Source organism: Xyrauchen texanus, chromosome 18 (genome assembly GCF_025860055.1).
Source record: "Xyrauchen texanus isolate HMW12.3.18 chromosome 18, RBS_HiC_50CHRs, whole genome shotgun sequence".
Lineage (NCBI taxonomy): Eukaryota > Metazoa > Chordata > Actinopteri > Cypriniformes > Catostomidae > Xyrauchen > Xyrauchen texanus.
In genome coordinates this window covers 9,574,453-9,589,066 of record NC_068293.1, presented here as the reverse complement: position 1 = coordinate 9,589,066, position 14,614 = coordinate 9,574,453, and the positions used below count along the sequence as shown (strand labels likewise).

Below are 14,614 nucleotides of genomic sequence, written 5' to 3'. Positions count from 1 at the left end.
GGTAACACTGACCATTTCGCAAAGGGGAGTGGCGGTGAATGACTGGGATTTCCGCAACTGTTGACATATTCTGATTTCAGTACTCAATGTTTGCTTAATATATTCACTGCTTTCAACATTTCACACCTCAAAATAAATGCATCACAAATCAAACAGACATGACAAAACCGCCATTTGACAACTAGAACAACAGTTTACAATGTTTTGACCATTTCACCGCATCCGGACATGTATTCGTTATAACTGGTGCTGTCATTAATGGCTCATTTAAGTTATTTTCATTCTAGAACATCGTCATACACGGCAGCTTCAGTTCCTCCAGTGCGGGATGAATTACCGAATTACCGAATAACCACAGGCAGATGTAAATCGTGATAAACTGTGAAATGTTTATATGACGCTAAAGCCTGATGATGTCATGACAGACGCAGCTGGCTCGCGCATTAGCATCAGGCCTGAGCAGATCATATAGTTATACATTATCCGCTGTTAACAGACCATTCGATTGGTTTTTAACAGTTCTGTTATATGTGATGTTGGGTGTCGAATTGCATTTAAATGATATTGCCCGAGGCGCATCTCACCTTGTAGTGTCAAGAGCCGTGCAGTGGGCAGCGAGCTGCTGTGACGTCCGTTCAGCTCATGAAAACAAGACGAGCAGGCGAGATTCATCGAATACCGACCGCACGATACGAAGCAGTTGAGCGCAGAATCACTGATAGAAGTCAACTACACCGCAGGGTTTGATGTGCAATATTTGTATATGAATTATATTTCTATATTTTGACTCTAACCCTATTTATAAAGGTGCACTCAGTAATTTTCCCCTCATTTAAAAAGTTTTACTTCTAAAGAAATGAATTGTAATTTTAAGCACTCACATGAGATGAGGACTCTAGTCATGGCAGTAACCTTATAAAAGCTGTTTTATTCTACATGGAGGGGGTCTCCTCATGGGGGGCTGCTGCCATGTTCACATGACCAGCCGAATACTTATCACTTAATCTCAGTAACCGCCCTGTAAATCGGTCACTTTCACTCATCGGTTAAAATGATCATGGCTGATGATGGTAACTGAAAAGTATTGTTTAAACAATTCTGCAACATGAACATGAACTGAGTGCACCTTTAATTTTATTGTCAGCTTTTCGTGTTGTAGCATTTTAAATGCAGAGGGCAACACTATATTCTAAAGAAAACATTTCATCTGATGCATGAATTATTAAATCACAAAGGTGGAAAATGCCTTAAAGGGATAGTTCACCCAAAAATGAAAATTCTCTCATCAGTTACTCACCCTCATGCCATACCAGATGTGTAGACTTTCTTTCTTCAGCAGAAAACAAATGTTTTTAGAAGAATATTTCAACTCAGTACATCCTCAAAATGCAAGTGAATGGTGACCCGTATTCTGAAGCTCCAAAAAGCACATAAAGGAAACATAAAAGCAATCCATAAGACTTCAGAGGTTTAATCCATATCTTCAGAAGCAATGTTATAGGTGTTGGTGAGAAACAGATACATATTTAAGTCCTTTTTTTTTAACCATAAATCTCCACTTTCAAAATGTGAGAGTGTGAAAGTTAAAGTGGAGATTTGTAGTACAGGGGTCATGCCATGCCTTTTTACTTTATTATTTTTTTCTCGAGGTTCACTTATAATGTTAGTAAAGGTTTTTGCACAAAAAAATGCATAATATAGTATAAAATAACCTTTTTCTCCACCATGTCTATGGCTCTGTCTGAAACGCTCTTTATAGTACAATAAAGTCAAATATATGTCAAAAGATCCAGGGAAATTTGATCCTTCAGAATAATCAGATTACATGAATCAGAATGGATTTATTGATTTTGTTTATCTGCCCCCTTAAGTGACAATACATTTTGAATACACACAAAATATTCTTCATGTTGTAATGATGACCTGTAACATGCAACAGGGTATTAATAGTTGTTAATTGACAAATTAATAAATGTCAAATAATATAAATTAATGTGGGTCATCTGTTTTGTGGTAGGGTACAACGGGGTTAAAGACTCCATGGGGTACAAAAACTACCACAACACTTTCCGAATCACCTGTTTGTCACTATACACTGGAAGATTTTCCTGATCCATGAGATCATGAGGTGTCTAAAGGTTGATTTTGAGGCAATTTGATCTATTTTTTTTATTATTCTTTTAAATGTTGCAAATTTATGTAGCAAATGAAAATCCCTGAAACACATTTCTATTGAGACAAAATTCTTATTTATTATTTTCAGTTTTTTTTTAAGGTCATTAAATAAACCCGTTTTAATTTTATTGACCAGAAAACTAAATTTCCTTAAGTGGTGCCTTTAGCCCTGTTGTACCCTGTTGGTATGTTTGGTATATTATTGTTATATACGGGCATTTGTCTTGTGGTACTGTACAGTATATGGGCCATATGTATGCTCATCACCTAAACAACTTTATATGCACAGCAAAACAGATAACTGTGCAGACCTTTCTGATATGAGGTGCACAGGTATCACACAAGTACAGTTGTATGCATATTAATGATAATGTTGCTGACCTAAACAAAATTCCTACAGTATGATCAGCAAACTGTCAAAGCATTTTTAAACAATAACAGTTTGTTATTCCATTATCTATGCTTTTTGTAACTGTGTTAATTTAAATGAATATTTCAGTTAATGTAATAAAAATTCAAGCACAGAAGTAAAATACTGATAAACGACAACGTATACTTTGAATGCACTCAGTTTTATTGAAGGAAGATATCAACTGGCAGCTTTTTACCACCTGAAAATGTACATCAAAATTGAAACATTTATTTAATCAGGATACAAAAATACACATCTTAGTGACCTCCATATTGTAATAAATAGTTAACCATGCATCTACGATAAAAAGGCACAGAAAACAGTCACTTAGTAGTCATAAAAATTACCTACTATTTTGCAAAAAATCATCCAGATATGCATACAAGTGACTACTGTAACATTATATTCCAATAGTGAAAACGAGTAGATCTGTTGTTTAACCTTAAATATGATATAAATAAATATGCAAGTGTTGTAAATATACCTATACATGTAGTCTTAAAAATGAAACTGTACCATTGTAAACACAATGTAAACAAATGAAACTCACATCGCACTTCTCTTAAATTGATAGAAACCACACCAAAGATATGTTACCTTGCCCTACAAATTCCTCAAACAAATAGTTTTTCTAAAAGTCAGGCAGTTTACAGCTTTATGTTCTCTATTATCCATAAGCCAAAAGCCCACGATCATTCATAGTCAAAAACACTTGGTCACTTGAGAACTCTCTGAGGTTCAGATATTCATGGATTGTGTGAAGATGTATTCACTGTGGCGTGAGAGGAAGACTGCACTTGTGTGATTTAAGTTTGGTGGAAACAAATCAACTAAACAGAGGCACCATAAACAAGGTCAAACTGCTACAGCTTTCTGAACAGATACAATGTAAGGCCAATTATGCAGGGCTTCAGGGAGCTTCATAATCTCGAAATCTTTCACAAAAGTGTTCTCAATCTGAACTTGTGTCTTTGGTAATGATTCTAGCTAGCTAGGGGAAATTACCTTTTTCAATGGGACCTTTCAGCCACTCAGTGCATTCAGTCACACTCAGCATGTACAGAGATGTGTTAGATATATCACGTAACCACAACAAGAACTGTTGCTTAATATCAAATGCAGCATTTGATTGTTGGATAAAAGGTTTTTCATTGTATTAGATGCTGTTTTTAAAATTCAGATTTTCAAATGTTCTGGCTGCATTTGTTGAGGATATTTTTGGGGTAAAATATGTGTAATAGATTGAAACATTGAAAAATGTCTTAAACCAATGTCATTTCATGAGTATTTATAGCTACTGTATTCTTATGTAAGTGTTGTCCTCGCATCCGTACATTTACTTATATTGCATAGACACTGCAATGTACAATATTGACTGCATCTAATCGTATGCAGCACTTGTCTGTTTGGACAACATTTTTATTTTTTAAAATTTTTATTAATTATTGTGATTAAATTTATCTGTTTCATATATATATATAAGGTTAGAGTTAAGGGATAAAATAGTAAATGCACTATACACTATAACACTATACAAATGTTTTTATGAAATAAAATATTTCTAAAAATTTAAATATGTAAAAAAAACAACAACAAAAAACTGCCAATTTGTCCATATTGTCCATTTCAGCGTCAATCCAAACGAACAAAAACGTATGTGTAAATGTTATGTAGGCCCTACTTGTGAAAAACCAACTGTCTGGTTAAACTGAGCAGAGATAACAACACTTTTATTGAGAGCTAAAAGCACGATTAATTAGCTACAATATTTAATAAATGAACACGCAATGGAATGCGGTTTGCCCAAATTCTGTGGATCTTTTTGCGGAATTCAGTCAAACCTAAATGAACTCAATGAATAAAGGGAGGGAAAGACATTAAGTTACGAATTAAACCACAATGAACAGATAACTCGTATTGTGGAACAAAAAGCAGACTTTGAGTTATCAAATCCAACATCCTCAGCACGGTTCTACCATCATTACGTACACAATTTCAACTATTGATTAATGAATTGCTGTCATGTAATTCAGTCCTACTAGTTCCATTGTTTGATGATAATGAACTAAACTCTAAATGAACACTTCAAAAGTGTATTTTCCTTTTTATAAACAGGCTGCATTTTGTTTCAAGATTCCACCTAACAAACCAAACCCATCCCTCTACGCTTACGCTCACTCTCCATATTTGTTTTAATTCTTACTTCAGATAAATTATGGGTGGAATTACATTTATTGGCTGGGAACAACACATCTTTTCCAAAGTCTATTTCTTTCTTTTTTCTTTCTTTCTTTCTTTCTTTCTTTCTTTCTTTCTCTTTCTATTTCTCTCTCTGTCTCTCACACACACACACACACACACACACACACACCCATGTTGTGTTTCCATGTTTTATGGGGACTTTCCATAGACATAATGGTTTTTATACTGTACAAACTTTATATTCTATCCCCTAAACCTAATCCTACCCCTAAACCTAACCCTCACAGAAAACTTTCTGCATTTTTACATTTTCAAAAAACATAATTTAGTATGATTTATAAGCTGTTTTCCTCATGGGGACCGACAAAATGTCCCCACAAGGTCAAAAATTTCAGGTTTTACTATCCTTATGGGGACATTTGGTCCCCACAAAGTGATAAATACACGCTCTCTCTCTCACACACACACACACACACACACACACACACACACAAAATGCTTTGATATTATCTAACACCCTCTAGAGGAAAGTTATAATATAGCATAAAAGTCTACTGCTATGAGTCCCAGATGCACTGTCGGTTGGGTTGGCTAATTTATAACGAGGTGTAGGGCAAAGCTCAAAATCCCCCATTTTACAGAAAAAAATAATAGAGGCACACAAGTTTAATAGTTGGTCTGAGGAAACATCCAGCCGTCTAGCAAATTATCCTGGAAGCACAGTTAAACATGATCAACAATTTGCTTATGGAAGATTTATGAATTTTGAATAGAACATGGCATGAATTGTTGCCTACAAGACCTCCATGGAAAAACCTCGCAAAATCAAAATAAATTAAATATTGCGTCTTCCATAGAGTACAACAGCACTTATCATGTAAAGGCAATTACTTAACATGAATTCACAAAGGTGTTATGATGCTCTATTCACAATTCAATGTGTAATTTGATAATCGCATGTAAGCATTCTACTATACAAAGGCTTTAATCATAACAGGAGTAAGCAGTTTAGACTTTTCAACATCTTTACAGTGCATATATATATATATATATATATATATATATATATATATATATATATATATATATACATCTCTTATACCCTGTAACGCCACCAACCAAACGTAGATGTAGGTATCCTATCAAACTTGCACTGGATTCCTGAAATGTGTTTGAGGAGCAAAAATCAACAATATGTAAAGTTGCAGGTCAACTGCAGTTTCTTATTTAAAACACTATATTTCCTTTTCCAACTAATGTACTACAATATCTTGAAATTTTAAGTTACATAGAGAGGAAATAGACACTGTGGGAATATTCTAGAGGTCTTAGTGTTTTCTATTCTCATTTATCCCTTCTTTTCTTTTCAAACCCGTATGACTTCACTTTCTTCTGTCGAAAACAAAAGCAGAAACTGAAGAGTGTTTGTTGCTGCTCTTACCATATTATGAAAGTGAATGGAGACTGAGGATAATTTTGTGTTCCACAAAAGAAACAAAGTCATATGGGTTTGAAACAACAGCAGGGTGAGTAAATCATTAAAGAACTGAATTTTTTTAGGTGAACCTTTACATTTTGGAGGGGAATTGAACGGGACAGTCCATCCAAAAATGAAAATCCCCTCATCATTTACTCACCTTCATGCAATCCCAAATGTGTATGACCTTCTTTATTCTGCTGAACACAAATGTAGATTTCTAGAAGAATATTTCAGCTCTGTTCGTCCATACAATGCAAGTGAATGGTGGCCAGAACTTTGAAGGTCCAAAAAGCACATAAAGACAGAATAAAAGTAATCCATAAAACTCCAGTAGTTAAATCCATAACTTCAGATGTGATATCATAGGTATACTATAAGTCTCTTTTTATTTTGGCAATTCGCATTCTTCGTGCATATCACCACCTACTGGGCAGGAAGAAGAACTTATAGTGAAAAAGGACTTAAATATTGATCCGTTTCTCAACCACACCTATCATATCGCTACTGAGTCTTATGGATTACTTTTATGCTGTCTTTATGTGCTTTTTAGAGCTTCAAAGTTCTGGTCATTTTTACATGTATTGTATAGGCCTACAGACACAGCTGGGATGGCATGAGGGTGAGTAAATGATGAGAGAATTTCCATTTTTGGGTGAACTATCCCTTTAAGCATGTAAAATGTCACACTTATTAGAAGTTCTAAAATATTTGACAGCAAAAAACAGGGGACATTCACTTTGGTACTTATTTCACCAATATTCGTCCTACTAAAGTCCTACTAAAAGGTTAAAAACATTTCTTACCAATAAAGCTCATTTTACAATAAATATGGCACATGACACTGCTTATTGACACAAAGTTTCCATGCAGATAGATAAATAGATATAAATCAGCAGTCTACTTTGACCAAAGGGATGCTTCAGTAGTAACAAATGGCATTATACTAAATTCATATAAAACTTGTTCAAGTGTTAATTTGTACAATAAAAAACAAGACGCTGACCATGCATTAAAATAGCTATACAAATATAGCAAGCATACCCATGCATCAGTATTTCACTATCGAGGGAAAACCCTTGTTGAACCATTCTACGATGATTGCAGTTTGACTGCAATACTTCAGCAGCCTTTTTTCCCTGTCTATGTAAAATGTAAACAGTACTGTCGAAAGCAGAATATTGCTGACACATCACATCACCCTCCTATTGTTGCCATCTACCGCAATGCAAAGGGCCAGTAAGCTATTCAGAGGCCTTCCTTCTCTCAGAGAGAACGTTTTATGGAAGTCCTGTTTTGCTACTTGGTTTTGAATCTTTTAAAGAGGCCAAAGGTTGCCTGTACGATGAGAATTGCATACCTGATTGTGCCATTGACGTGATAAGTGAGGAATTACTTTAAATCTAAAACCAACACAAAGTCTCCGACACAGTCTTTGCCATTTTGGCATCAGCGTTTGCTCTAAAACAAACATTCCTAGCTTTTCTTCAGGCTATCCTAAATAAAGGGCAGAAAGCCCTCTATCCACAACACCAAAGAGCTTTCATACTGTACACCGGAGCTCCGATTCAACTCCTCTTCGCTCACAAAGGGAATTTGTGTTGACATCTCACAGGTCCACCATTGAGCTCTTGGCCAAGTCCTTAGTTCCCTGGAGAATTCTCTTCATATGACCCACCTTCGAGATCCCCAGATCCTATGGGAATTAGCAAACAGAAGTGCACTCAGAATACCGCATTTAGAGAGGTCACACCTGTCTGGAAAAAGATTCAGTACATACTGTAAACATTAATAAAAAAACTTTTAGGATTAAGGTCAATAGAATGGTATTATGAGATGTTTATGTATGTGTTTATATGTCGTTTATTTCCATATATCTACAACCACTAAAGCAACATTTGTGATACAACCGTTTTTTGATTCTACAAGCATTTTTCATGATCTTTAAAGGATTTAAGATCAAAGCTGGCATATAATGTTTAACTGAAAAATACTTTTTAAATGTACTACATATGCACTGTATAATATGGCTTAATTTCAAAGTCAAAAGTAGTCCAAAATATTTTATGATACACCAGAATTGTGAGACAGAGTGGCATTAACATGTATTAGCATTTTTAACAGTAATGAATTATGAACGATATTTCAACAACAAAAATGTAATCGACATAAAGCAAAATATATCTAAAACAATCACTAAAAATAACTACTGAATGAAAATATAAATATTCAAATTTCTTAACTAGGCCAATATTTATTTAAAGGGATAGTTCACCTAAAAATCTCTCATTTACTCTCCCTCCTGGCATCCCAGATGTGTATGACTTTCTTCTGCTGAACACATACAACAATTTTTAGAAGAATATTTCAGCTCTGTAGGTCCATACAATGCAAGTGAATGGTGATCAGACATTTGTAGCTCCAATAATTACATAAAAGAATCATAAAAGTAATCCATAAGACTCCAGTGGTTATATCAATGTCTTCAGAAGCGATATAATAGTTGTGGGTGAGAAACAGAACAATATGTAAGTCCTTTTTACTATAAATCTCCATTTTAACTTTCACTTTCAGATGTAAAATTTAAAGTTAAAGTGGAAATTTAATGTAAAATAGGACTTTTTGGAATTTAAATCTGTTTCTCAGATTAGATTATTATTATATCACTTCAGAAGATATAGATTTAACCACTGGAGTCATATAGATTACCTTTATGTGATTTTTGGAGCTACAAAGGTCTGATCACCATTCACTTGCATAGTATGGACCTACAAAGCTGAGATATTCTTCTAAAAATCTTTGTTTGTGTTCTGCAGAAGAAAAAAAAAACATTTCTTGTTGCACTTAAATCTGTTTTGAATGCTATTCTGATGCTAGTGAAACTTTGTAGTATTGCACTTTTTGTACCAATGTCTCCTTAAGATGATTCACTTATGTTTTCCTCTTTTGTAAGTAGCTTGGGATAAAAGCGTCTGCCAAATGAATACATTTAAATGCAAATGAAAGAAAGTCATACACATCTGGGATGGCATAATGTGAGTAAATGATCAGAGAATTATTATTTTTGGGTGAACTAGCCCTTTAAGATATAAAAAAAAAAGGCTATGTGAACATGTTATTTGGAGTTGCGTGTTGTGCAGTATTAACTTTAGTAATTAATCAATTGATTGAAAGTTGATTTAAATGGCACTGTATTATGGAAATTCCCAAATTTGGCATCTCCCCAAACTATAATTAAGGCAAGTGAGTAACTGTGGAAAAGTGACATCTAGTGGCAGTTAAGTCATTCAATTGCCATTGGGTTTAGCACTAAAGTCCAAAATAGTGATCGACCACTATAAATCAATGAGATTGATTTATCAGGTGGTAACTGGCCATTTCGAAATTAAAGACAATTAGCTGTGTCTGACTGGCCGAGTTAAACTGTAAACAGTAGCTAATCAAATGAGTACTGCTGAATTTGAGCTTAAACTATAGACTTGACTGGTTTATCATTGAAACACTTAGTCCTATTTATTTCCTAAGCAGTAATGCTTTCAGTATTTTTTGAGGACACCCCTATAGACAGAATGACGTCAAACCAGATAAATGGTATGAACATTTGAAATGGGGGGACATAACAGAGGCGAAAAAATGGCACAGTCCAAGGTTCTTGTGATAAGTGTTACCAGAGTGCCTTACTTTTGATAGGACCTACACATACTGTAAACATTAGGCACTACATAACATTGAGACAATTTCATAACCCTTTTGTGTGTAATTTTTTAACTTGTGTTTTGAACAAAGATGTTGGTTGTGTTATGATGTCCTGGTTCTAATTGTTATATTTCCAACAAGTCCAAATGAAAGCAGAATTTAGTTTCAGGTGAGAATGTTTAAAGTGCTTTATCTTTTATCAAATTGTCTGCTTTATTATTATCAGTGTTGTAATCATACACAATTCATGTGTGCAACTGCACTGTACAGCCAATAACACACAATAGTCTAAACTTGTACCATTAAGATTGCCCTTTGAATTAAGCCTGATACAAATCTGATGTGGTCACATGCACTTGAGTGTGGTAGAATGAACGCAAAATGTTTTGGACCACATTTACACCTGAATTTAGAGCTGCCCACATGTGATCAGATCACCCGAGACCAGTGTCAGTAACTTTTACATTAAGGGGCAATATTTGCCACCTGGATTAGATTTTCAGGGACATTTTTAAGTTTATGCGGGCATATGTTTTCTAACAATTTAAAACAAGCTGCCTCATCTGTGTACTATGTCAAATTCACCAATTTAATAAATTAATTAATACAATTTATAGATAATTAGAATGTATTACCTCTCACCATTAGAATTAAATCAACACCAATGTTATGCCATAATATGTACAACTAGGACTATAATAGAATATTAAAGGGATAGTTCACCCAAAAATGAAAATTCTCTCATCATTTTCTCACCTTCATGCCATCCCAGATGTGTATGACTTTTTCATCTGCAGAACACAAACAAAGATTTTTAGAAGAATATCTCAGTTCTGTAGGTCCATAAAATGCAAGTAAATGGTGACAAGAACTTTGAAGCTCCAAAAAGCACATAAAGGATGTATAAAAGTAATCCATATGACTCCAGTGGTTAAATCCATGTCTTCAGAAGTGATATGATAGGTGTGGGTGAGAAACAGATTAAAACTTGAGTCCTTTTCTTTTTTTTTTTTTACTGTAAATCACCACTTTCATTTTTACATCTGAAAGTGAAAGTTAAAGTGGAGATTTTGAGTAAAAAATGTACTTAAATATTGATCTGCTTCTCAACCGCACCTATTATATCACTTCAGAAGAAATGGATTAAACCACTGGAGACTTATGGATTACTTATATGTTTCCTTTATGAGATTTTTGGAGCTGCAAAGGTCTGATCACCATTCACTTGCACTGAATGGACCTACAGATCTGAAATATTCTTCTAAAAATCTTAATTTGTTTTCTGCAGAAGAAAGAAAGTCATACACATCTGGGATGGCATGAGGGTGAGTGAATGAGAGAATTACAATTTTTGGGTGAACTATCCCTTTAAGAAATATAGTAGATGTAAAAAAAATCCAAAATTATGTATATATACATTTAATTTAACAATATAATTCATTTCAAGGACATTTTTTGCCTCAACAATTACAATTTTCAGGGGCATTTTTACACCTTCATTTCGGACTCTGCCCGAGGCGGTTTTTAATACCAGCTGTAAACAGGACCTGCTTGCTTAAAGCATTCACCAAATCACCCACTACAAAAATAATTTTCTTAATCTGTGTTTTTGTCTTGTTTCCCGTAAAAGTATCTTAACATCTTTTTAACAAGATAAATTAATTTGAGAAGCAAAATTATGTAAGATATTAAAACTTGTTTTCAGAGAATATGAACCTAGCTCCATGATTGATAAATATGATATATTTTACAAAACCAAGTACTATCTTACACAATTTTGCTTCGAGTAAATTTACCTTGTTTTAAGCATGTTTAGGGTTTTTCTTTACTGAAAAACAAGACAAAAATACTAATAAAGCAAATGAATTTTTTGCAGTGCACACACAAACATTTGTCACTGTACTCATGAGCAACACAAACAAAGGCAAATCAGTGTGGAGCTGTGTCACAACACTCTGCAGGTGCATTCATTCATCTCCCTTCACTGCGTGCTTCTGGAACCCGTTTGCTTCTTTCAAGCCCAGCTGAGTTACGCAAACATACCTTTAAGACTCTACTCTATGGGCGTCAGGGACAGTTAGTTGTGTAATATCCAAAGACACTTGCACAGAGGAAGCCAAGCAGAGCAGTGCAGCACAAAATAGCAAACAGGGTGACAGTTAAGAAGACAGAGAGAGAATCAAAGAGCGAGATTCGGTTGTTTGAAGGGACATTGTGAGGCACAGAAAGGGGTTGAGTGTATACCTTGAGGTCTCTCCTCTCCAGGTGCAGGAGCTCCGAGCCGCGGATGTCATGGCGGATGAAGGTGTCTTTGTACTCCCCCAAGCTGAGCTGCTCCAACCAGGCGGCCACCTCCTCAGTACCCCACCTCTGAACTACACAAGTCAAGAGCAAGAAGCCCCCTTGAGTGTCCAAAGCCTCATACACTCGCAGGACACAAGCTAACAGGGTCAGGCGAAAGGAGGAACAAATGAAAAACAACCACAAAATAAAAAGGGACCGATCAAAAGAAAGAAAAGAGAAGACACAGAGAAGTGGCGGCAGCAGCTGGCAAAGAGAGGGTTAAACAGGTTTGGTTTGGCACGGGTCTCTGGTCACTGGCATACCCAGAGCGTTTCTGGCATGCAGGTTATCACAGTGGGACATCCACCAGCATCCCATGAAGAGCAAACACAGAGACAGGAGAAAGAGGAGGAGAGGGGAATGGGAGGCTGAAGCCTGTGCAACATAACGCTCTAATGTCCTGAGCTGTGACACGTATCTGTTGGCTGATTCCCAGGCCGAAGCACCGAACAGCTAATGTCATGCTTTAGAGTTGAGATAGCATATTACACTTCAATCTGTTGTTGCGTTAACCCCATAAATGACATACATGTCAAAACCAGGGCAGAATTGCATTCAGTTTAAAGCTGAAGTGTGTCATTTTAAAATCAGCCTACAATATAATATAGCAGGTTGATTTCCATGAAAAATGAAAACAATGTGACACTGTGGCACTATCAAAATATTGCTCAGTTTTTTGGAGCATCCAAAAAAGCAACACTGGCTCAACCAATCACGTGAGTTTGGGGCGTGACTATCTGACCAATAGCAAACAGTTATTATCTTGCAATTGTGTTAGGTGATGCAAGTGGTGCAGAAATTACACGTACTGATGCTTTAAGTGTTTAGATATTAGGGCTGCACGATATATATGTATGGATATATAGAAACATCGCAAATGTACATATTATGGTATGCATATCGCAAGGGCTTGCGATAATACTTTTATGGTGAGGCAGATTGCAGAGAATAGACTTGGTGCGTGATTGTCACTTGGTGTATGTGCGTGCAGTGTGCACAGGTGCATTTTCTCCATGTTGTAAGATGTACCATATCTTTCAGCATCCCCTCAAATGTTCATCCATGTTTTTTTTTCGTGCTCTAAGTCGGAGAGAGAGAGTGTGTTGCGCCCCACTCCTTGATCTGTCACACATAGTGTTAAAAAGCATCAAAGCAACATTGATTGTAAAATGTTTTGATGAAATGATATCTGGTTAAGAAGTTCTGCAGCCTCCTTTCCAAATGTTTACCGGTTAGAACTAAATAAAAGAACGTTCTTTTTAAAATGACAGTACTCTGCTCTGAGGGGTATGTGAAATACCAGTTGCAGTGTTACCAGATCTTGCAAGAGAAACAAGCAACCTGGTCTGGGAAAACAAGCCCAAAATAAGCCACTTGCCTTGCCAAATTAAGTGAAAATAAGCTATTTCATTTTTTCCTGTGTGATGGATAAATCAGCATAGAAATCATAACAAGCATACTATTAATTAACAGTTACTGTAAGTATAATTTTAATTACAGATCTGCTTCTCAGTCAAAACCGACAGCATCAAATCTGTATTAAAGCATCATATTTAACAGTAATTCAGTGAAGATTTGAAAACAACTGTGAAAAGTACTTTTTACCTCTAATAATTATTTCCTTGTACCTGGATTAGCTGTGCATGTACATGTAGTAATTATACATAGTTGTTAAAAAGGTCTCAGTAACAGAATACGACATCCACAACGAGCAATTAGGCAAATAAATGTGTGATGCAGCAGTTTCTTTAAAGGGGTCATATAATGGTACATGCACTTTTTCAAGTTGATTGTACTGAAATGTGTGTTGGCTGTGCCTGTACACAACCATCCTATTATGATAAAAATCCATCCAGTGTTTTTGTTTTAATCTCCTTATATATTTTCCCCTGCCTCAAATCGAGCCGTTCGACCGTGTGACGTCACACGGTCGGACGCCCCTCCCAGGATTGTTGATTGACAGCAGTGTTTCAACACAGATCCGCCCTCGCTCGTGAGCGAGCTGTCAATCATAGTCCGTCATCATTGTTGATACACTGGAGCAGAATGGCGCCTAAGCGATTGTGGTTTTCTGTTCTTCGGTGTAATAACGAACACAGCAGTCATTTTGATGTTCCTAAATCTGAACCGTTGAAGACGCAGTGGCTGAGTTTTGTTAACGATGGGAATATTCCCCACGAGCAACGTCAATGCGTTCATGTTTGCGTGAATCATTTTTCACCAGACTGCTTTATAAACGAGGGTCAGTATAAAGCTGGTTTTGCTAAGAAGGGGCAGGGTGACCAAAGCTCATTATCATTTAAAGTCAT

General features: G+C 35.7%; 2 protein-coding genes across 5 annotated transcripts in view; both read right to left on the bottom strand.

Moving 5' to 3' along the window:
* Positions 1-631, bottom strand: part of LOC127658779 (A-kinase anchor protein 11-like) — a 33,113-nt gene extending 32,482 nt beyond the window's left edge. For both annotated transcript variants that reach the window (XM_052148284.1, XM_052148285.1), the window contains exon 1: positions 585-631. The gene's annotated coding sequence lies outside the window, so the exon portion shown is untranslated. The remainder of the gene's footprint in view (positions 1-584) is intronic.
* Positions 632-5,884: 5,253 nt separating this feature from the next.
* Positions 5,885-14,614, bottom strand: part of LOC127659316 (diacylglycerol kinase eta-like) — a 111,048-nt gene continuing 102,318 nt past the window's right edge. For 2 of the 3 annotated variants that reach the window (XM_052149084.1, XM_052149083.1), the window contains 2 exons: positions 12,207-12,337; positions 5,885-7,962 (listed from right to left, as the gene is read on the bottom strand). In XM_052149084.1, the coding sequence (XP_052005044.1) occupies positions 7,876-7,962; positions 12,207-12,337 (218 nt within the window). In that variant the 3' untranslated portion in view covers positions 5,885-7,875. The remainder of the gene's footprint in view (positions 7,963-12,206; positions 12,338-14,614) is intronic. The other variant, XM_052149085.1, reaches the window with a different exon arrangement.